At 40.4% G+C, this 25,067-nt stretch overlaps 1 protein-coding gene across 7 annotated transcripts in view; it reads right to left on the reverse strand.

The window, feature by feature from the left end:
* Positions 1–8,274: 8,274 nt before the first annotated feature.
* The window catches only part of SGSM3 (small G protein signaling modulator 3), a 100,355-nt gene continuing 83,562 nt past the window's right edge, over positions 8,275–25,067 (reverse strand). For 5 of the 7 annotated variants that reach the window (XM_075833715.1, XM_075833714.1, XM_075833716.1 and 2 more), the window contains 6 exons: positions 23,520–23,590; positions 21,995–22,043; positions 20,662–20,747; positions 20,029–20,151; positions 10,064–10,124; positions 8,275–9,349 (listed from right to left, as the gene is read on the reverse strand). In XM_075833715.1, coding sequence (XP_075689830.1) covers positions 9,266–9,349; positions 10,064–10,124; positions 20,029–20,151; positions 20,662–20,747; positions 21,995–22,043; positions 23,520–23,590 — 474 coding nt within the window. In that variant the 3' untranslated portion in view covers positions 8,275–9,265. Of the gene's footprint in view, positions 9,350–10,063; positions 10,125–20,028; positions 20,152–20,659; positions 20,925–21,994; positions 22,044–23,519; positions 23,591–25,067 lie in introns of those variants that run through there. The other 2 variants (XM_075833721.1, XM_075833719.1) reach the window with 2 other exon arrangements.

Here is a 25,067-nt window from a genome sequence, read left to right on the forward strand (position 1 = left end):
GGCCTCATTCCTATCTGAATATAGGTACTTTTGTAGTTGTTGAATTCGTTGTTCCAGTGTCGGTGCATTAGTTTCCAGCCAATTTTTCAGAATACACCTTTTGGCTATAAGTATTATTATGTGTACTAGCTGAGGTATGTGTTGCAAGGCCCCCTCCACTTCAGTGTCTATTGACGCTGTTGAATGAAATAATAGAAGTGTAGGATTCAGTGGTATAGATCTTTCCCAGAGCTTCATAGTGTATCTTATTATTTCTGACCAGTATCCCTGAGTGGCAGAACACAACCAAATACCATGATATAGGTCCGTGCGTGGCAGGGCACACTTTGGACAGGAATGTAACTGATCTGGGTCTCTAACATTTGGCGGTATGTTAAAAGCATAAATGGCTGCATGCATCAGCCTAAATTGCGTCTCTCTCCACACTTCATTTATAACATGTTTCCTCACTGTTTTCCATCCCTCTAGTATTTGCGCATTTACCTCTGGTGTTTTAAAAATACGTCTCCAGTAAGGAAATTGATTTTTTTGTTCTACTTGCACATAAATATCTTTCATTGTCTGATATAATATCGATAAAGATTTCCTATGTGGATCTTCTCCTACTAGTGTGTCAAACGGGTTATCAACAATTTCCTTTTCTAAGTTTCCCACCAGCTTGGTACAGAACGTTCTAACCTGCATATATTGCAGAAAATGCGTTTGTTGGATCCCATATTCACTGCCCAATTCTGGCAACGTCTTTAATCTCGGTTGCGTCGCATGCAACAGATGTTTCACTGTGGCTATCCCATTTTGTTTCCATGTCCTAAATAGGCTACTGGACATCCCTGCCGGGAATTGTATATGCGACCATAGGGGTAAGTATTTAGACAATTGAAAAGAGAGGCCCTGCTTTTTCCTCACCTCTTTCCAGCACATTATAGTGTCGCGTAATATAACTGAAGATTTAACACTGTGTGGGAGATGTGTACGTTTTGTGTGCAATAAAGCTCGTAGATCCCATTTTCCCGCCAGTGCTGATTCTAAGTCGTGATTGGAGTAGTAGTTCGTTTTATGTATCCAGTCCAGGACATGCCGGAAAAGACTAGCAATGTTATATCCCCTCAAGTGTGGTTTGTTCACTCCCCCCTGCCAATGGTATCCCTGCAATTTTAGCAACGATATTCTGGGGCGTTTATTTAACCATATGAATTTTGTTATGTCGGAATTAAAGGCATTGACATCTTTGTGCTTCAGCAAAATAGGCAGTGTTTGCAATGGATACAATAGCCTCGCAAAGGATATAATTTTGACTAGATGACATCTACCGAACATGGAGAGCGACAATGCCCTCCAGCTCTGCAGTTCTAGCCTTATTTTGTGGAAGATGGGTTCATAATTAAGGCGGTATAAGGTTCCCGGGGTCCGCCCTATCCGTATCCCCAAATACGTTATCTGCGATTTCGCAATTTTTATACCCAGTTGCTGGATGTTTCCATCTGCTGCGTGATTATGTTGTGTTAAACCTAAAAGTTCGCTCTTGAGTGGGTTAATTTTAAGGCCCGCATATTGCCCATATTCCTGAATCACTTCAAAGACTTTAGGCAGATGTCTGGACGGGTGAGAAAGGAACAGCAGAATATCGTCTGCAAAAACCGCAGTTTTAACTTCCACTTCTCCCACTCGAATACCAGTATATACCTGCCCATGTTCCAAGACCTGTATCAATGGTTCCAATGCTAGATCAAATAGGAGCGGCGACAATGGGCAACCCTGTCTGGTGCCTTTATGCAACTTAAACGTGGTTGATCTAATGCCCGGCGTGCAGACAGCTGCCGTAGGGTTATCATATAGTGCTTTCAGGTAGACCCTAAAAGCCCCCTGTATGTTGAATTTATCTAGGACCATGTCTAGCCACCGCCACTCAACATTATCGAATGCTTTCTCAGCATCTAGCAGTACTAGCGCCGATTGGCTGTGTGACTTTGGCTGAGCTACTATCCCGTCCATGACTCCCAGAACTTTTCTAATGTTCGTGACTGCCGATCTACCCTTAATAAACCCCACTTGTGATTTCCCCACCAAGAGAGGCATCAGCTGGGCTAGTCTGTCTGCCATTATTTTGGAGACCAATTTGAGGTCTTGATTTATTAAGGATATGGGTCTGTATGAGCTTGGTAGTAACAGATCTTTTCCCGTCTTGGGCAGCACCTTTATGTAAGCCGTATTTGCTGCTGCAGGAATGGCCCCACCCTGCAATAGTGAGTTGAAATATGCTAATAGCGTCGGTGTTATTTGTTCTTGTAGGATTTTATAGAATTCCGCCGGGTAACCATCCGGTCCCGGCGCCTTCCCAGTTGGTAATGATTTTATAGTCTGTTGCAACTCTTCCAATGTTATTGGTGCATTCAAATCCGCTAATTGTCCCTGGTCTAGAGTAAGCATGGTGAGGTTGGTTAAAAACTGGCTGCCCTGTGTGTCCCCAGGTACATTTGTGGATGCGTACAGCTGTTGATAGAAAGCCTGTAACACGGCATTCATTTTCCCAGGATCAGAATGAATTCTACCCTCGTGGTCCCTCAATTTGGTGATATGCGTGTGTGTGTGGTCTAAATCCTCTAGACAATCCTGCCAGCATCCTTCCAGCTTTGTTTCCAAAACGAAAAAGTTTGGCCTCATAAATTGATCTCCCAAACCTTTCCTTATTGTCCAACCATGTTTCAAAGTGCCTTCTGGCCTCTATCCATTTAAGCTTTTTATCCGTGACTGGATTGGCTAGAAAGGCAGAATATGCCATTCGCTACATTCTCTACATTTCTGCTGTGCTTGCCGTGACGTGCGAGATGAGCCTCCCTCTCAAGACAGCTTTAGCCGTTTCCCAAAACAGCGCCTGATCTGCAGTGTGCTCCGCATTATCCGTCGCATATTCTAACCACCACCCCTTGATCCGCTGCTGAAAGTCATCATCTTCTGCTAGGTGGGCCGGGAATCTCCACTGAACAAATTCTCCCCTGGTATGTGCATCTGTCAGCACCAGTCGCACTGGCGCATGGTCAGATATGATCATGTCAGTGATGTCTACCTGTTCTACACGTTGCAAGAACTGTCGGCTTAAGAAAATGTAGTCTATTCTAGACCAGGATTTATGGTATGGGGAGTAGTAGGTGTATTCCCTGTCGTCAGGATACTATATCTCCAGCTATCCGTTATTTGCGTGGCTTGAGAGAATTCAGGCAGAATGCCGTCTGTGGCGAGTGCCGACGCCTGCGCACTTCTTTTCCTATCTTCGTCCATACATTGTACTGAATTAAAGTCCCCCCCCACTAACTTCAGTGCACAAGTGTCCGCTAGCAGTGTAGTTTGTAGGTTCTGAAAGTAGGTGCGGTTGTTTGTGTTGGGTGCATAAATATTATATACACTAACATCCCCCAATTGCGTGTCTAGTAAGATTTGTAACATGCGCCCCTCCGAGTCTGTATATTTCGAACGCAAAGTGGCAGCAAAATTTTTGTTTATTAAAATTAGCACCCCATTTTTTTTTGGGGAATTGCCGGGGAACCATAAACATGTCCCACCCAGAATTTGCGCATTCTACAAAAATATTTTTCTTCCAGGTGCGTTTCCTGTAGTAAGGCCAGGTCAGCCTTCAGTTTACCAAGATTTCGTAGGACCATTGACCGCTTGTGTGGGGACAAGAGCCCCTTAACATTCCACGTCACTACTTTCATAAAGGACTTTTATGGTATGTGTCTGTGATAGCGGACGATGTTCTCGTGTCCCATAGGTGATGTTATATTGTGATAGGGCATAGATGAGGGATCTGAGCTCCACATATTTTGACCTAATTAACTTAATACAACTACCACTCAACCGTAAAACCCAACTATTAACCAACAATTTAACTCCCACCGTTGCCCTTGGAGAAACCCATTTCTCCTCTTCAGTATTACTCAGGACTTCTCTTTTTTTCTGCCATGTGATTTTCTCTAACCTACTCCTAGGCATGTCCTAAGCAGCATAACACGTTTAGTAGGAATTAACATCACATCACCAGGCTACATGTTAGTACATATGTCTAGTTTACACTGGCAACCGTATTTTAGCTCAAAGTAACGTTTAGTGTTACATATATTCCCTGTCAGACAAAACATTTCTAAAGTCAATCATCTGCGGTACTCACGACTCTCGTCAACCGAGTAGTCAACCAGCGGCTGGCTTTGGGTAGGCACTACCCGTGTCATGGGGTCTGCGGCAGTCTTTTTTCTTTTGGTGGTTGTCCCTTCAGATGCGATGCATTCTGCTGTGCGTTCCCTCTTGTAGAGTTGTTATCTGCTGCAGTAGACCCTGGAACAGTGAGCAGTTCTCTGTATACGGCCTGTGATTCCATTTAATTTCACCGGCCCCCTTCTGTTCTTGTATATTCGCAGTAGCGTTTCTTTGTCGGAGTAGTCTAGGTAGCGGACTATGACTTGTCGGGCCCTCTGCGTTTGACCTTGGGGCTGTGTCGACTTCTGTCTGTCAGGTCCCACTCTGTGTGCTCTTTCCACTTTGCATGGACTTTCCATGTTCAGTATCTTCGGTAGATCGTATTCACAGATGCGTTTCAATTGTGTGGCCGGCACTGACTCTGGTATCCCTACCACACGGACGATGTTTCGTCGCGATCTGTTTTCTAGGTCATCGATTTTGGCCAGCATCTTTTGTTTTTCGGCTACCAGCTCCTGTAGTGTGCCATGTGTGTCTGCTGCATCGTCCTCTAGCATCGAGATTCTCTGCTCTGCTTCATCTAGGCGTTTGCCATGTTGTACAACATCATGCTGCAACGCCTTCAGGGAGGCCGATATAGTAGTGGCCAGGGTGTCCTGTATGTCAGGGGTGATGCGCTTGGCTACTTCCATGGCCAGTTTTCTGTAGTTTATCTTCGTTGAGGTCCCCTCCCCCCGTCCTCATCCGACATTGAATCTTCTTGGCCTGAGGACGGACGACTCACTGCCTGTTTGTCTTTCCGAGTGATCGGCGGCATTATGATAGGTAGGTAGTTAATGTGCGATGACCTTCTTTATGTGTGGGTCTCTGTAGGTATCAGGGTCGGCTTATCTCTTGCAGTCGAAGCTGCAGCAGTGCGTGGTCTGGGCGGTATGAAGGCACAAGATGGCGCGACCTCTCTCTCCCTGCACTGCCCCGGGTCTTTGGCGCCAAAATGATTAGACCGCGGTACCGTGATCTAGATGCTGCTCCCGGTCTTTATCTGTCGGGCTTCCGTGTCTTACCGCCTCCGATGCTGTGTGGGCAGAGTACCACCGTGCCTCCCTACCCGTTTTCTGGGCCGTTCCGGAGGATCTGTGGCAAGCACTGGGGTGCTGTTGTCAATGTCGGGATTCTCTGTACTCGCCCGTCGTAGCCCGTGAGGTTGCTGGCTGCACTTCCCGGTCTCAGTGGCGTGTTTGCTGGCTACGGTAGTCGATTTATTGTCCCGTAGGTCTGGAGAGCTCTTTTCCACCCTCCTCACATGGCAGCGCCGGAACCGGAAGTCTCCAAATTCTCCTTTTGATTGGAGCTCGCAACAACTTACATTTTTAGGGGTTAAGATAGATGGGGATTTATCACATTTGTATCGATTGAACTATATCCCAATGTTGAAAACCTTACAATCTGCCATTCAGAAATAAGACGTTCCACTCCTTTCTTGGTTTGGGAGGAAAAATACTGATAATGCCTAAATTAAAGTTCTGCCTATTGTAGTCCCAAAGTCATTTTTTCATTCCATAAGACGGCTGATGTCTCGCTTTATATGGCAAGGCAAAAAAGCGAGATCATTACTTTCTGCTCCTAAAGACAGGGGGGCACAGGACTTCCTGACCCGGAAAAATACTCCAGGGCGGTCCATCTTGATCGTATTGTGGATTGGGTGAGGGTGCCTGTACATAAGACATGGTTAGCGATAGAGGAACAGATGGCACCCATGACATTTAGAGCATTGCTATTTGTGCCTCCTCAACAACTTGAAGACAGGCCCATTACCAAACAAATCACCAAGGCTACTTGGTTGGCTTGGCGCTGGTTTGCCCGTTCATATAGTACTCACTTTGATCCATCCCCCCCAGCTGCAGATACGGGATCTGGTGGAGAGCGCACCCCTGACACTGAGAGATGGTACCACGAGACAGACTAGGTCTTCGACATTGCCTGTCACGGACTTGCTAGATCCTCAGGGACAGCCTCTGTCCTTAGCTCGGAAGCTAGATATATCACCGTTACATCTTCCTATTCAGGTTTATTTAAAGAACAATATGGTTAAGATAAATGAATTAGCACTGTTTAGGCAGTCTTTTTCCTGGTTTGAAACCATTCTTACAAATCCATTATACCCAAGTAACATCATCTCTGTTATATAAAAGGTTATCGTATTAGTCTGTAGTCTCCACCCCAAGATTTGTGCCACAGAGGGAGTCAGATATTGGAGAACAATTTACTGAGCAGAAAGTTTCGCTTCTTTTACGCACTCCACATAACGTGTCCGGATGTGTAAGAATCCAGGAGAACGGCTACAAAATTCTATCAAGATGGTACAAAACACTGGATAGAATAGCTCATTTTGCTCCGGACACATCCATTGTATGTTGGAGATGTTTGGAGGAGGTGGGTTCTTACTACCACATTTGGTGGTCATGCAAGAAGATACAATCTTGGTGGGAGATTTTTGAGAAATGTAATTTTGTTTGTGGTACAGATATTGTGCCCCATCCAAAATTGCCTTTGCCTGCCCTTTTCCCCAGGAACTTGGGGAGGAAGTCAGCACTTTTATTTAGACAGATGCTGATTGTGGCAAGATTACTTATACACAAATACTGGCGTTCAGACAATTTACCAACTTTAGAACAATGGCTTAATAAGATTGAAGAGATATACAGATTTGAAGAAATTTCACACTGGGAGCTTCACACTAGGCACACTTTTGTTTCTATCTGGGATCAGTGGAAAGTATTTCGTAACTTGATATAGATAGGGTTGTCACAGGATATAACAAATGTTTTCTTCCTTGTAGTTCAGTAACCAATTCGTGGTCATACAGCGGCTATTGCTCTATGTAAGACGTTATTACAGAAAAAATGTACAGTTCTATGTAAATAACACTCAGATTATGTATTTATGGCTTTTCGGAGTTTTATATTTTGTATTGTGTACTTTATACCTTGTATTTTATGTTCCTTTGTTTTGTCTGTATTTTTATTTTTGTTATGTTTTTGTTTGAAAATGAATAAAAACATTTAAATTAAAAAAAACGATGCACACAAAGTAGACATGTTAATTAGTGACTATTTTGGGTGGTATTACTATCTGTTGTACAAGTAGATACATTTAGAAAAATCATAATTTTTGCAAATTTTCTCTAAATTATGGTGTTTTTTTACAAATAAGCAATGAATTTATCGACCACATTTTTCCATTAACAAAGTCCAATATGTCACGAGAAAACAGTCTCAGAAATCGCTTGGATAGGTAAAAACATTCCAAAGTTATTACCACATATAGTGACATCAGATTTGAAAAAAATGGGGCTGGTCCTGAAGGGGTTAATGCACACTTCAATTGGACTTGCTTTTTCTTTGCCCTAGCAGTTTGGTTCTGCAATAATTTGTGCTGCCAGGCACAGAAAAATATCACTTGTTTGTATATTAGGGCAACATTTCATTTTTCTACAACCTTGGAATGAGAACTAAAATAGCCCCAACGCATCATGTAGCCACACCAACACAAATTTTAAGATCTTACCCAGTTACTTATATGTCACAGGACTGAATATTCCATGTAGGTGACTGTGTAGAGGTCAATAGGAGGTAATAATTGGTAACAGAAAGCTGTAACTATTTATCTGTACACTGTATGATGATATTTATCTGGACTGTTCAACTGGGCACTGTAAGATATTGTAAGCTATGGAGCACTATTGATAGATAATAATGGAGTTTAAATAGGACCATAGCTTGGATGAAAAATGTATAAATTGTATAGCAGTTTTATTTAGGCACTGTATTTCATTATGTGATTTTGGAGGTGCAGTTGAAGTGGAGCGTTGGAATGAGAAATTTGCAACACATGCTTCATTTTCACATACAAAATTAGCCCGGGAATTTTTTTTTCAGAACTTTCAGACACTATGCTATGGGCAACAATTCCTCTTCCTCCCTGAATACGTTATCATAAAATCAACCCAAATGTGTCCAAATTATTTCATTACAAATAGGATTTTCACTCAACATAAAAAGGAGCATAAAGTCAATCGCTAGAATATTCTGTGTTTGCAAGGGTTTTAACAAATACACATTCACATCGCAGCACTAGAGATACAACTTATGTGAAATAATTGAAATTCAAACCTGGTTTTAAGCTAAAGCTGTTGACTCAGTAGAGAGAACTCTGATGCAAATTCCACAATTTCCATTTTGTGATAGAATTTAAGCAGCTTGTATTTTGAACTTATTTAAAACATGTAAAAAAAAAATAGAATAGAACGGTTATACAGCCAATAATGTGAATGCACGGTCCCTGCTGTTACAGCAGGGACCGCGCATACGGGTTACTGGCTGTATAACAGAACAGCCCATACACGGCACGTCACTTGTGACGTGTCGTATACCAGGAAGAAAATTTTAATAATTAGACCACGTAACCGGTATACGGATGATAAACACAGCGGGCAGAGTGACGTCACCAATCATAAGCCCCACGGCAGCATCAGGAAACGGGGCCAATGTTGAAACCAAGTACATTACAAATATATTCACATTCCCAAGTTAAAAGCATTAACACATACAAGTTTTAACTCGGAAAACCCCTTTAACTTTTCTGAAATGTGTTGTGGTTCAGTAGTGGAAAAAAAATGAGAGGAGGTAGGAAACGTGTTGACAAAAGAAAAATCTATATATCTGTTTGAAAATATACACTCCAATATATTTCTCTATATTTCATATATATACACAGTTATAGACTTTCAGGAGCTTGGAACATCCACTTCATCAAGCCGGACAAAATCTGACCGTTGAGACGACAGAACTGGTCCACTAAAGGGTAGTCTTAAAACGTGGCACAATCTCATTCTGATTTTCTGGCCAATGTCAAGCTCATTCAGTCCCATTATGGTACATTCAAGGTAGAGTTCACATCCAGAGATCCATTATATTAACAAGAGATTTTTTGAAGAGAGTTCTTGGCAGTAGAGAAGTAATAGAAAAAGTGCATTGCTGGACTCCATAGGGTCAGAATCTTGAGAAGATGAACTCCCTCAGCCGTCAATATCCCAGCTGAAGAGGTGATGTTTAACTAACATGTCTTGTACACCGTCCTTCAATGGCTTCTTCTCCTTGTCCTGCAAGAGAATAAAAGTAAAACTCAATTTCTCCTACATAATTAGAGATATTCAATCATATAGTTGACCACTGTACATATTATTAGTTTTGAAGTTCTTACTCTCCAAGGCATAAAGTGTACATAGTTATGATGTTCCAATTATGGCCCCATTCACATCACGTTTATAGCCTACATTTAACGTATACCCAAGGCAAAGCTACTAACATAAGTTAAACGCAGGCTGTGACGGATGCCCTAGCAGTGGCATCTGTCACCCATAGACGAATATGGGATACATTTAAAAGATATGTCATGAACTCTCATGACTTTACATGACATAGGTGAGTGGTTACACTGGCTGGGGCTGGTAGAGGCACGGTGTTTGTTACTCTTTGGTGGAGCACTATAACTTTCCCTTATTGGCATGGTATTGGTAGAGCCACAATTTGGCACGGCACTTTTATGGTAAAGGACGGTGAAGTGAGCCCTGTTATTGATATGGGGGAACTGCACTATTATGGGGAAATATTGACTAAAACTCCTGGGAGGCAATCTCATTCGGTAACTGTATCGGACATTATAGCAGGTACTGTAGAAGGTGGATTTTGTCAGGGGTGCTTTGGGTGCTAAAAAAGAATTTCCTCACCCCTAAGCAGTAGTAAGGTGTACATTTCTTTAAAAGTGGCACGCCACTTGAAATTCATGTGCCCTAGAACTATCATTTCAGACTTACCTCTCTTTTCACAGGCAATTCCCAGTCTGGAGACAAACTGAAGGCAAACTTTGAAAGGACCCTAAAGAAGAAGAACATAAACCCTTTATTTCCTATTTCAGAAATATAATCATGATGCTCTATGCCTCAAAGCAATCCTCCACTTGGGAACCCGTCACATTGAAAATGCAGAACAATCTGCGTGCGGCATGTTATAAAGCAGCAGGAGTGGAGAAGATTGATAAATATTTTTGTAGCAAAAGATGCAGCATAACTTGTCATTTAATAGTTTAAACCCCTGCTCATTCTGGGCTTAGGAGCTTTGTCGGCAGCCCAAATTCCTGATTGACAGCAATCTCTGTATTCACAGTCATACAGGGAAGGCTGTTAATCACTGAGTAGGACTAGCAACTGGACTCCTAAACCCAGAGGTTTAAGCTGGTCCTCGTATGCTTTACTGTCAGAGTGACTGTCAGCATCACAATGACCGTTATAATACATTACACTACGTAGGTACTGTAATGTATTCTAGCAGCGATCAGTGCTGCAGGTCTTCAAGTCCCATAGTAGGACCAAAAAAACAAAAGTAAAAAAAAAAGTTAATAAAAATGTAAAAATAAAGGAGATGTTAAAAAAGCAAACACAGTTTTTTCCCCTATAAGTCTTTTATTATAGGGAAAAAATGAAACCGTTAAAAAAACGACACATATTTGATATCATCGCGTTCGTAATGACCCAAAATATAAAACGATTATGTTATTTTCCCTGCATGGTGAACACTACAAAAAAATAAAAATAAAAAACAAATGCCAGAACGCTATTTTTGGTTACCACACCTCCAAAAATATAGAATAAAAAGTGATCACAAAGTCGCACGTACCCCAAAATAGTACCCATAAAAACTCCAACCTGTCCCGCACAAAACAAGCCCTTACACAGATTTTTTTTGACGGAAAAATAAAAAAATTAAAGTTATGGCTCTCAGAATATGGCTACAAAAAAAAATTTATTATTAAAAAAACAAAAACAAAGTAATTTTATTGCGCAAACATAAAAAAATATACACATGGTATCACCATAATAGTATCGACGCGCAGAATTGAGTAAAAATCTCATTTTTACAGTGAAAACTGTAAAAAACAAAAAATATATAAAAACATGGTCAGAATTGCTTGTTTTTGGTAAAAAAAAAAAAAAATGGAATAAAAAGTGATTTAAAAAGAAATAAAAAATAAAAGAAATCGCATGTACCCCAAAATGGTACCAATGAAAACTACAGATTTTCCTGCAACAAATAAGCCCCCACACAGCTCCGGTGGAGATGAAATAAAAAAAAAGTTCTGGCTCTCAGAATAAGGCGTTGCAAAATGGAAAGAGCGTTCCAAAACCGATTAGGATTTGGCACCATTTATCAGGGCCACACATCCTTGGATTTTTTATTTATCAAATTATTATACCCCCTTATTATGCCCTTACATACTCAGCACAGCTTACATATGCCCCCACATTATAAACTGAAATACCAATAAAACCCCCAAACAGAACTACTAGCAAGCAAAATCTGCGCTCCAAAAGCCAAATGGTGCTCCTTCCCTTCTGAACCCTACAGCGTGCCCAACAGCAGTTTATGTCTACATATATGGCATCGCCATAACCGGGAGAACCCGCTTAACATTTTAAGAGGTATTTGTCTTCATTGACACAAACTGGGCACAACATATTGTGCACTAAAATGGCATATCAGAGGAAAATTGCAATTTTCACTTTGCAACATCCGCTGTGCATTAGACCCTTCGCGCACCATGACATAATAGCACGTCGTGGTGAGGGGTGTCTGTATGGAGCAGGCTCATGCGCTCCATACGTTGCGGGTGTCAGTTGTGTATTACTGCTGACACCCGGGACTAACAGACAGGAATAGCGATCGCACTGTTACAGAAGCCTGTAAAAATAACAATATACTGCATTAGTATTGCAGGTCATTGAAGCATCGATCTAACGATCGCTGGTTCAAGTCCCCTATGGGGGTCTAATAAATGGTGTAAGAAAAGTTAAATAAAAATCTTAGTAGTGAGAAAAAAATATATTAAACGTTAGAAAAAAACCAAAACCCTTTTCCCCATTTTTATTCTAAAAAGTTATATAAAAAAATAAAATTGTTGCGTCCGTAAAAGTCCTAACTATTACAATATACCATTATTTAACTCGCACTGTGAACACAGTAAAAAATAAAGAAAACACCAAAGTTGGTGTTTTTTTGGTCACCTGCAAAACGAAAAGAAAATGTAATAAAAAGTGATCAAAAAGTTGTTTGTACCAAACAATGGTACCAATAAAAACTACATCTCGTCCTGCAAAAAATAAGCCCTCACACTGCTCAAATTGACAAAAAAAATAACAAATAAAATAAATAAAAAATGATGGCTCTCAGAATGTGGTAAAAGAAAACAATTTTTTTTTGGACAAATAGTTTTTTCTTCGTTAAAGTAGTAAAATGTAAGAAAACCTATATAAATTTGGTATCACCTTAATTGTATTGAGACGCAGAATAGAGTTAAGTTGTCGTTTTTACTGCACGGTAAAAGCGAAAACCAAAAAAACAACGGAGGAATCATAGTTTTTTACAATTTCAGCTTGCAAATACTTTTTTCAGTTTCCCAGTGCATTATATGGTACTTTAAATGGTGTCAATAGAAACTAAAACTCCTCCCGCAAAAAAATAAGCCCTCACACCACTCTATTGACAGAAAAATTAAAGAGTTATGGCTCTTGGAAGGCGGGGAGTGAAAAACAAAAAAGCCAAAAATGTATCAGTCCTGAAAGGGTTAATTAATTTCTAATGAAAAAAAACACAACACATTTATGACCACATGTTAAGGTATTACCGTTCTTGGGAGAAATTGTTTTACAAGTGTTTGGGTGCTTTTTCTCCTTTATCCCTTGTGAAAATTAAAAAAATTCTAACATTTTTGTGGAAAAAATGTTGATATTCATTTCCACGGCCTAATTTGAATACATTTTGCAAAAAACCTGTGGAGTCAAAATGCTAACTATACCCCTAAAAAAAATTCCTTGTGCGAGGTCTCCAAAATGGGGTCACTTTTGGGGGGTTTCCACGGTGTTGGTCCCTCCAGTGCATTGCAAACGTGACATGACACCTGAAAACCATTCCATCAAAATCTGCACTCCAAAATCCAAATGGAGCTGCCGTGGGATCAAACAGCAGTTTATGACCACATATGGTGTATTGGCGTAATCGGGAGAAATTGCTCAACAAATCTGGAGTTCTTTTTCTACTTTATTCCATGTAAAAGTTTTTTCAGAAAAAAAGTAGATTTTAATTTTTACGGCCTAATTCCACTGAATTCTGCAAAAAACCTGTGGTGCCAAAATGCTCACTATACCTCTAGATAAATTCCTTGTGGGTTGTAGTTTCCAAAATGGGGTCACTTTTGGGGGGTTTTCACTGTTTTGGCACCACAAAACCTCTTCAATCCTGTCATGGTGCCTAAAATAGATTCTAAAAAAAAGGAGGCCCCAAAATCCACTAGGTGCTCCTTTGATTCTGAGGCCTGTGTTTCAGTCTATTAACATACTAGGGCCACTTAAGGGATATTTCTAAAAACTGCAGAATCTGGCCAATAAATACAGAGTAATATTCTCAGCTAAAACCTTCTGTGTTACAGAACAAAAAATGTATTACAAATGAATTTCGGCAAAAATAAAATTTGTAAATTTCACCTCTACGTTGCCTTAATTCCTGTGAAACACTTATAGGGTTAAGAAACATTCTGAATACTGTTTTCAATACTTTGAGGGGTGCAGTTTTTAAAATGGGGTGATTTATGGGGACTTTCTAATATATAAAGCCCTCAAAGCCACTTCAGAACTGAACTGGTCCCTGAAAAAATAGCCTTTTGAAATGTTCTTGAAAATGTGAGAAATTGTTGCTAAAGTTCTAAGCCTTGTAACGTCCTAGAAAAATAAAAGGACGTTCACAAAACAATGCAAAAATAAAGTAGACATAGGGGAAATGTTAATTAGTAACTATTTTATGTTGTATTACTATCTGTTTTAAAAGCAGATACATTTAAATTTGGAAAAATTAAAATTTTTGGAAATTCTCAAAATGTTGGTGTTTTTCACAAATAAATATTGAATTTATCGACCAAATTTTTTCACTACATACACTACCGTTCAAAAGTTTAGGGTCACTTAGAAATTTCCTTATTTTTGAAAGAAAAGCACAGTTTTTTTTTCAATGAAGATAACATTAAATTAATCAGAAATACACTCTATACATTGTTAATGTGCTAAATGACTATTCTAGCTGCAAACGTCTGGTTTTTAATGCAATATCTACATAGGTGTATAGAGGCCCATTTCCAGCAACCATCACTCCAGTGTTCTAATGGTACATTGTGTTTCCTAACTGTGTTAGAAGGCTAATGGATGATTAGAAAACACTTGAAAACCCTTGTGCAATTATGTTAGCACCGCTGTAAACAGTTTTGCTGTTTAGAGGAGCTATAAAAATGACCTTCCTTTGAGCTGGTTGAGAATCTGGAGCATTACATTTGTGGGTTCGATTAAACTCTCAAAACGGCTAGAAAAACAGAGCTTTCATGTGAAACTCGATAGTCTATTCTTGTTCTTAGAAATGAAGGCTATTCCATGCAGGAAATTGCCCAGAAACTGAAGATTTCCTACACGGTGTGTACTACTCCCTTCAGAGGACAGCACAAACAGGCTCTAACCAGAGTACAGGGTGGGCCATTTATATGGATACACCTAAATAAAATGGGAATGGTTGGTGATAATAACTTCCTGTTTGTGGCACATTAGTATATGGGAGGGGGGAAAGATTTCAAGCTGGGTGTTGACCATGGCGGCCATTTTGAAGTCGGCCATTTTGTATCCAACTTTAGTTTTTTCAATGGGAAGAGGGTCATGTGACATCAAACTTATCGAGAATTTCACAAGAAAAACAATGGTGTGCTTGGTTTTAACGTTACTTTATTCTTTCATGAGTTATTTACAAGCTTCTCTTTGTTTACAGCCATTGACATGTCGCAGAGGTTAACACGTGAGGAGCGGATAGAAATTGTGTTGATGTCTGGTGAACGCAGTACCCGGGTCATTGCAGCAGATTTCAATGCAAGACACCCTACGAGACCACCCATCTCCCATGCTACAGTTTGCAAACTGCTTGCCAAGTTTCGTGAAACTGGTTCAGTGTTGGATTTGCCCAAATGTGGACGCATGAAAACTGTCACTAATGAAGAAACATCAGTGGCTGTCCTAGCTTCATTCAGCAAGAGCCCACAGCGTAGCACTCGCCGCATGTCACTGGAGAGTGGCATCAGTCGAACATCCCTTCGGCGGATATTAGCTACTCACAAATGGCACCCTTACAAACTCCAGCTGCTGCAGCATCTCAACGAGTATGACCCAGATCGGCGCACTGAATTTGCAGAATGGGCAAAACAAAAATTGGAACAGGACCCTCAGTTTACACAGAACATTTTGTTCAGTGATGAGGCAAACTTTTATGTGAATGGTGAAGTTAACAAACAAAACCACCGCTATTGGTCTGACACTAACCCACATTGGATAGATCCCTCCAAGACTGTTGGAACACAAAAATTAATGGTATGGTGTGGTATATGGGGTACAAAGATAGTGGGGCCATTCTTCATCAATGGAAACCTCAAGGCCACGGGATATCTGAAATTGCTACATGATGATGTGTTTCCCTCTTTATGCACTGAAGCTGGCACGTTCCCTGAGTTTTTCCAGCAAGATGGTGCACCACCACATTATGGGTGTCAGGTCCGAGCATTCCTAGATGAACAGTTTCCTGGAAAGTGGATTGGTCGTCATGGGCCAGTTGAATGGCCCCCTAGGTCTCCCGATCTGACCCCTTAGACTTTTATCTTTGGGGTCATCTGAAGGCAATTGTCTATGCTGTGAAGATACGAGATGTGCAGCAACTGAAACTACGGATACTGGAAGCCTGTGCTAGCATTTCTTCTGCGGTGTTGCTATCAGTGTGTGAAGAGTGGGAAAGAGGGTTGCATTGACAATCCAACACAATGGGCAGCACTTTGAACACATTTTATAAGTGGTCAGAAACTTGTAAATAACTCATGAAAGAATAAAGTAACGTTAAAACCAAGCACACCATTGTTTTTCTGGTGAAATTCTCGATAAGTTTGACGTGTCACATGACCCTCTTCCCATTGAAAAAACTAAAGTTGGATACAAAATGGCCAACTTCAAAATGGCCGCCATGGTCAACATCCAGCTTGAAAAGTTTCCCCCCTCCCATATACTAATGTGCCACAAACAGGAAGTTAATATCACCAACCATTCCCATTTTATTTAGGTGTATCCATATAAATGGCCCACCCTGTAGAAAGAGAAGTGGGAGGCCCCGCTGCACAACTGAGCAACAAGACAAGTACATTAGAGTCTCTAGTTTGAGAAATAGACGCCTCACAGGTCCTCAACTGGCAGCTTCATTAAATAGTACCCGCAAAACGCCAGTGTCAACGTCTACAGTGAAGAGGCGACTCCTGGATGCTGGCCTTCAGGGCAGAGTGGCAAAGAAAAAGCCATATATGAGACTGGCTAATAAAAGGAAAAGATTAATATGGGCAAAAGCACACAGACATTGGACAGAGGAAGATTGTGATGAAAAAAGTGTTATGGACAGACGAATCGAAGTTTGAGGTGTTTGGATCACACAGAAGAACATTTGTGAGACGCAGAACAACTGAAAAGATGCTGGAAGAGTGCCTGACGCCATCTGTCAAGCATGGTGGAGGTAATGTGATGGTCTGGGGTTGCTTTGGTGCTGGTAAAGTGGGAGATTTGTACAAGGTAAAAGGGATTTTGAATAAGGAAGGCTATCACTCCATTTTGCAACGCCATGCCATACCCTGTGGACAGCGCTTGATTGGAGCCAATTTCATCCTACAACAGGACAATGACCCAAAGCACACCTCCAAATTATGCAAGAACTATTTAGGGAAGAAGCAGGCAGCTGGTATTCTATCTGTAATGGAGTGGCCAGCGCAGTCACCAGATCTCAACCCCATAGAGGTGTTGTGGGAGCAGCTTGACCGTATGGTACGCAAGAAGTGCCCATCAAGCCAATCCAACTTGTGGGAGGGCCTTCTGGAACCATGGGGTGAAATTTCTCCCGATTACCTCAGCAAATTAACAGCTAGAATGCCAAAGGTCTGCAATGCTGTAATTGCTGCAATGGAGCATTCTTTGACGAAAGCAAAGTTTGAAGGAGAAAATTATTATTTGAAATAAAAATCATTATTTCTAACCTTGTCAATGTCTTGACTATATTTTCTAGTCATTTTGCAACTCATTTGATAAATATAAGTGTGAGTTTTCATGGAAAACACAAAATTGTCTGGGTGACCCCAAACTTTTGAACGGTAGTGTATGTGCATTAAGAGGCTATATTTACCCTATATTTGCAGCTGATACAATTTCCAATCCTTATGTGGCATATACTGATTGATTTGACGGCCCACATACTACTCTTTACTTAACTGGTCTATTTTTAGCTCACTACATTCATATAGGTCTTCTTAAATTTCAAGCTACCAGATAATACAAAAACGATATAGCATATAATTTGCAGTATCTATGTCAATATAAATGAATGGTAGAGATGATTTATGTGAGCTATTTACTAGCGACCCGGCTTGTGACGTCTATCTTTGTTTGTTTACTGTATGTGTTTGTGTTTAATTTGTCATTTAGACAAAGGATCGCACTTAGTGCCACATCTGTCATATTTTAATAATTTGTTAATAAATTTTGATACTTTTATAAAAATGATTAGACAAGTGCCTATTTACCAGTGGTAATCCTCTGCTTATTCCTTTTCCTTCCGCCCACTTCCTCCCCTTTTCCCGTTCCCTCCTCTGTTGAATATTACTATTATTCACTGGTTGGCACCGTACGATTTGTACTGAGCTCTAGCATCTGATATGATTCTCATATTTATTCTAGTAATTTTTGTTTTCACTGCTCAATTCGAATAAAATTTATGAAACACCTGTGGGGTCAAAATGCATACTACACCCCTAGTTTAATTCCTCAAGGGGTGTAGTATCCCAAATGTAGCCCCTTTTGGATAGTTACCACTGTACTGGTACCTTAGGGGCTTTGCAAAAGCTACATGGTGTCAAGAAACCAATCCAGCAAAATCTGTGCTCCAAAAGCCAAATGGTGATCCTTCTCTTCTGATCCTTGCCGTGTACCCAAACAGCAGTGGATGACTACATATGGGGTATTTCCGTACTCCAGAGAAGTTGCTTTACAAATGTTGGGGTTCTATTTTTCCTTTATTTGTTGAGAAAATCAAACATTTTGCACTACAGCTACATCTTATTGAAGAAAAAATATTGCTTTTATTTTCACTGCCCAATTCTAATAAAATCTATCCCTGCTAAATTTGAGTTCCAAAAGCCAAATGGCGCTCTTTCCCTTCTAAGCCCTGCCGTGTGTTAAACAGCCGTTAATGACCACATGTAGGGTAGCTTTTTCTCCTTTAGTCCTTGTGGAAATGAGAAAAAATTAGCTAAACCTACATTTTCTTTGAAAGAATGTAGATTTTAATTTTCACGGCCTACTTCCAATAATTTCTGCAATAAACCTGTAGGGTCAAAATGCTCACTATACCCCTAGATAATTTCCTTAAGGGGTGTAGTTTCCCAAAAGGGGTCATTTTTGGGGGATTTCCACTGTTTTGGCACCGCAAGAGCCCTTCAAACCGGACATGGTGCCTAAAATATATTCTAATAAAAAGACGGCCCCAAAATCAAATAGGTGCTCCATTGCTTCTGAGGCCGGTGCTTTAGTACATTACCACACTAGGGCCACACGTGGGATATTTCCTAAAACTGCGGAACCTGGGGAATAAATATTGAGTAGGGTTTCTCTGGTAAAACTTTGTGTTACAAAAAAAATTGATTAAAAATGAATTTCTGCAAAGAAAAATAAAAAATGAAATTTCTCCTCTACTTTGGTTTAATTCCCGTGAAATGTCTAAAGGGTTACGAAACTTTCTAAATGCCGTTTTGAATACTTTGAGGGGTAAACTTTTTAAAAAGGGGTGACTTATTGAGGGTTTCTAATATATAAGGCCCCAAAAGCCACTTCACATCTGAACTGGTCCCTGAAAAAATAGCCTTTTGAAATTTTCTTGAAAATGTGAGAAATTGCTGCTAAATTTCTAATCCTTATAACGTCGTAGAAAAATAAAAGGATGTTCAAAAAACGATGCCAATCTAAAGTAGACATATGGGGGATGTTAATTAGCAACAATTTTGTGTGGCATAACTGCCCAACTTACAAGCAGATACATTTAAATTTAGAAAAACTGAAATTGTTCACCAAATTTCTGTTTTTCACAATTAAATACTAAAATGTACCGACCAAATTTTAACAGTAACATAAAGTCCAATGTGTCACGAGAAAACAATCTCAGAATCGCTTGGATAGGTGAAAGCATTCTGAAGTTTTTACCATATAAAGTGAAACATGTCAGATTTTAAAAATGAGGCTCTGTCAGGAAGGTCAAAAGTGGCCAAAGCGGGAAGTGGTTAAAAAAAATCCTCAAATACTCTATTAGGGAATTCTTAAAAGGGTTTTCCGTGGATACAAAAAAAAAAAAAATCTGATTTCCAGCCCAAGATGAAGAATCTACATCTATTAGTCAGGGGGCGTTCACTCTTGAGGACCAGACATATACACGGACAAGTCCATTGATTTTGATGTGCCCTGTGTAATGCTTCATTTCACCCCCAGTGGTGCTGCAGCAGAACGGAGCACTTGCTGCCTGATTCCCCCACAGATTACAGCTGATCACTGCGGTCTGGGGACCCAAATGCATTGCTCATGGCAGACAACCCCTTTAAATTAAATACATTTACGGTAAAAAGTTATTTACTCACCTTAGTTCACACTTTATCTGTACCCAACCTGGACTCCTCAGGAAAGACCATGGCTGGTACCATTTCTCAACTGTCTGCAAACTGGAGCAAAGTACTTCAAGCCACAAATGTATGACCTGCTCACTGTAATATGCATACAGCATGAAATAAAGATAATCATTAAAATGTTATAGACATACTCCCCAAAAACAATGTGATTATAGACCTATTAACCCTTAGGCCTCATGCACACGACCGAAGCCATGTGCACGGCCGTGATTTTCGGGTCGGCTAGTCACGGAGTGATAGCCACGACCCGCCCGCAAATCGCGGGGCCGTTCACATGGCCCCGGCCATTATTTTCAATGAGCTCGGACTGCAGAACACGGCCGTAATAAGGCATGCCCGTTCTTTCTGCGGTCCGGGCTCCTAGGCCATGCACGGACTGTGGAAACCACAGGAATAGGAATGAATGGGACCGCAATTCTCCCGTGAATTTTCGGGGGAATTGCGGCCGCAAAAGCACGTTCGTGTAAATGGGGCCTAAGATTCATTTTTTAATTAACATTTTAACATTTTTTTTAATATTTCTGTGTATATCAATATTTCCTGACCAGCAGATTGATTTATAATCTGGGAGCCCAGACGACTTACTTCAGGCCAATACAAATAAGTGAACGAAGTTTAACATCCATCTGTGCATGAGCAGTATCATGGCTAACATTCACAGATTGTACTCCCTAGGGAGAAAAAAAAAATAATAATTTTTATATCACATGACACTAGAAAATAAAATGTAGGGAAAAAAATGCCCATTACCCACACTCTCTGCATCCCAAAATATTGCAGAGAGTATTGGTTGAAGAAATAACAGAATTCCATTTAGAGCCACCAAGTGGAAAATTAGCTCCTCTGCCCTGTAAGAAAAACAGCATCGCGACATGGATTGCACTATACACATTTCCTACGTTTTCACTACTCCATCACTGAACGCTATGACTGGGTCGTAATGTTTAATTTTGTTATAACATTTATATAGGTGTTTGTATTATATTCTTCTTCTATGAAACCGATAAAATCCTTATTGAAAACAAAGCAAATTGATGTTTATTAGAGAGTGATACTTTACAGTTCACAAACATATTAGCCCTTATATCTCCAAAACGTTAAGCTTCCAGTATGAGGATATTGAGTACAAAACTAAACGTATCAGAATATTACAGGACCTATACAAGTAGAATTTCATTCTTTACTAATGGTCGAACCCACCGATAATCTAATGTGTACGCAGGTCTCACGCTTCTCTGACAACGGCAGAGGTCAGAGGAAAGAAGGATCGGGCATGTTGGATTACAACATGCCCAATCCTCTGTTCCAGTGTGGGGATAATCCGCCGCCAGAGGTGTCTGTCAGCGGTCTATTCCCCTCTCCCCACTTGGCCGAACCTAGAGTGCAGGTTTGTGAAGGCGCCGGAAGAACTAGCTGACAGATAAACGGAGCATCTAACCTACCGATATCTAAAGTTAAGTGGCAGCCTAAGGCTGGGTTCACACGAACTATTTTCAGGCGTAAACGAGGCGTATTATGCCTCGATTTGCGCCTGAAAATACGGCTCCAATACGTCGGCAAACATCTGCCCATTCATTTGAATGGGTTTGCCGACGTACTGTGCCGACGACCTGTCATTTACGCGTGGTCGTTTGACAGCTGTCAAACGACGACGCGTAAAAATACAGCCTCGTCAAAAGAAGTGCAGGACACTTCTTGGGACGTTTTTGGAGTCGTTTTCTCATAGACTCTATTGAAAACAGCTCCAAAAACGGCCGAAAAAACGGCGCGAAAAACGTGAGTTGCTCAAAAAACTTCTGAAAATCAGGTGCTGTTTTCCCTTGAAAACCGCTCCGTATTTTCAGACGTTTTTGGCTCAGCGTGTTAACATACCCTAACTCTTCAGTGTAATAACTTTGTAAAAACAAAATACACTTACCCTGTACAATAGTTCCTCTGGGGTTAACACCTTACCATCTTCATCTAACCTTTAATACAAAGAAAATACACACAGGTCTGTATGAAAACAGTCAGCAATTCAATACAGTAAAGGATGTAAACCTTGCAGCATCTATATACAATTCCTTTAACCCCTTAATGACATGTCACGTATTAGTACGTTACAACCGAAGAGAGGAGGTATGGAGCGGGCGACGGCTGTGTTATACCACCGACACCTCACTGCAACAGGCCGAATCAAAGATCACTTTGATTCCGCCCGTTTAACACCTTAAATGCCAGTCAATCGCGACCACGGCATTTAAATGGTTAGAATCAGGGGGGTGCCCCCTCCAACGCGCCATCGCCCACGAAGCAATCTGGGGGTGCCGAAGGTTCTCATGGCAGCCTGGGGGCCTAATGAAGGCCTCAGGTCTACCATATTTGGCAGGGCTTCAAAGGAGACTGTCGGCATCATGATATACTGCAATACATTAGTATTGCAGTATATCATGAAAGCGATCCAACGATCGCTGGTTCAAGTCCCCTAGGGGACTAATAAAAGTAAAAAAACAAAAAACTGTTAAATAAAAGTAGTTTTTTTTAATGTTCAAGAATAAAATAAATAATAATAAAGTCCAAACCCCCCCTCCCCCACCCTTTTCCCATATATAAAACTTAGAAATTGCTGGTTTTTGGTCACCTGCGCTCTCCAAACAAATAAAAAGTGATCAAAAAGTCGCAGGTACCCAAAAATGGTATTGGTACAAACTACAGCTTGCCCCGCAAAAAATAAGACCTCACATTGCAAAATTTACGGGAAAAAAAAAAAAGTCATGGCTCTCAGAATATGGCGACACAAAACATTTTTTTTTTTTAGCAAATGGTTTTATTTTTCTAAAAGTGGTAAAACATAAAACGAAACATAAATTTGGTATCGCCGTAATCGTATCAACCTGTAGAATAAGGTGAATATGTAATTTTTACCGCTTGATGGACAACGTAAAAACAAAACCCCCAAAAAATGGCGTAATCGCAGTTTCTTGCCGATTTCACCCCACAAATATTTTTTTTCTGCTTCCTAGTACAATACATGGTGCCATGAAAAACAGGACCTCATACAGCTATGTCGAAGAAATAAAAAAAGTTATGTCTTTTGGAAGGCACGTGGGGAACGGCGAAAATTAAAACTCAAATTGTGTCCTTAAGAGGTTAATTTGGCATCAATGGGTACTAAAAGAATAATCAAATATTCTGGATTACTGGACAGTCACAGAAAAGTTTATAAAACTAACTTGTAAGGTTACAGAACTTTCTATACAAAGGTAAAATTTGCCAGAATGTTCTAGATCGTCCTCTCTACTCAGTCTCCTGTTTCTGGTCTTGAGAAATGCCACATTTTATTGAAGATCCGAATGGATTATCAGACGTTTTGAATGACAAAATGCCAAATAATGGGATTTCATTGTAATGTGGCACATACAAATTTAAAATTGCTAAAAAGACACTAGTTCTGAGCACATTACCTGTAGGTCTTGCAGAGAACTAAGCGTGAATATACCGAATCAAAGTCTCTCTCCACTTCCCGACTGGCAGCCTTCAGGAAAAGAATTACAGAGAATTAACACACCGTTATGAAGCTCATTTTTAATCCCAATGTTGTGGGGGAAAAAAGAGGCGTTACTTTATGTGACATAAAATGTACAGATGTGGTCAGCGCTATGACCACACTGTTACAGCACATCTCATATTTACTCAGTCCAGATGTGGCATCACTTTTTTAAGGCGTTATTTAACACCTTGAGCACTGGGCCAATTTTGGTACATATACATTAGTATTTACTTTCTATACATTTTTAGTTAGTTTTTTTACCGCATACACCGATCAATAGAAATTATGCTATAAATTTATTGTACAGGTTGTTAAGGTTATAACGACAGCAAATAGGCGAATACGTCTTGGGACTTACATTTAAATAAAGTTTATTTATTGTAAAAAAGGCACATTTGCGTTTTGTTTTTTATTTTTACAGTTTTTTTTAACTTTTTTCTTTTACTTTAATTCCATAGGGGGGTATTTAATTTAGACTTTTCTTAACTATAATGTACTAACATATATGTCTATATGCCAGGAGAATAGCCCGTGTACTAATAGTGGCCCTGGATGCTGGTCTGTCTGCCCATACAATGTAGGAAATACAAGGGAATTCCTGTGCCATGATCAAAGGGGGAGGCTATGTAAACCTCTGAAGCATTTTTAAAAAAAAAAAAAATTATTTACTAAAACAGTGTATTTTAGCGTTTTGCACAACTTTGTAATCTATGTATCCTGAATACATACAAGCTGTATCTTGTACTGAAACCTGAATCTGTCAGGTCAGCAGAACTGACTGCTTCGGTGACAGCGATCACATCTAAGGGCCTGTTCACATCAGCGTTGGCTTTCCGTTCCGGGGTTCCGTCTGAGGTTTCCGTCGGGTCAACCCCGCAACGGAAAGTCAAACTGAAACCACAGCTTCCGTTTCTGGAATGGTGACGAACAGAAACCATTAGCAATGTTTCTGTCACCATTGATATCAATGGTGACGGAAGCGGAAGCTGTCGTTTCAGTTTTACTTTCCGTTGCGGGCTTCACCCGACGGAAACCTCCGATGGAACCCCGGAATGGAAAGCCAACGCTGATGTGAACAGGCCCTTAGTTATGACCACACTATAGAGAACATAATATATACCACGTGCCAGTTATAGTAACTAACACTTACAGACATTCCCCTTTGACCTTCAGTGTGTCTCTACACCACCACCTGTCATATTTCAAAAGTGTTTCATGAACTAAAAATATTGGGGACCTCAGTTTGAGAATATTAAAGGATTTGCGCAGGAAATATTAAAGGAACACTCCAAGTTAACTGATGCACTGTGTTATACCTAGTGAAGGCCTGTAGAGGGTGGTGCTCGACTTCTATCCTTGGGTTTTCCCAGAGTGTTCCTTTAAGGTACGTTAACCATCTCAGTGCTCAAGTATTTACACTTTGAAAAACTGATATTTCACTTATTGTGCGGACACCTCTTAC

This window comes from Rhinoderma darwinii, chromosome 7 (assembly GCF_050947455.1).
Source record: "Rhinoderma darwinii isolate aRhiDar2 chromosome 7, aRhiDar2.hap1, whole genome shotgun sequence".
NCBI lineage: Eukaryota > Metazoa > Chordata > Amphibia > Anura > Rhinodermatidae > Rhinoderma > Rhinoderma darwinii.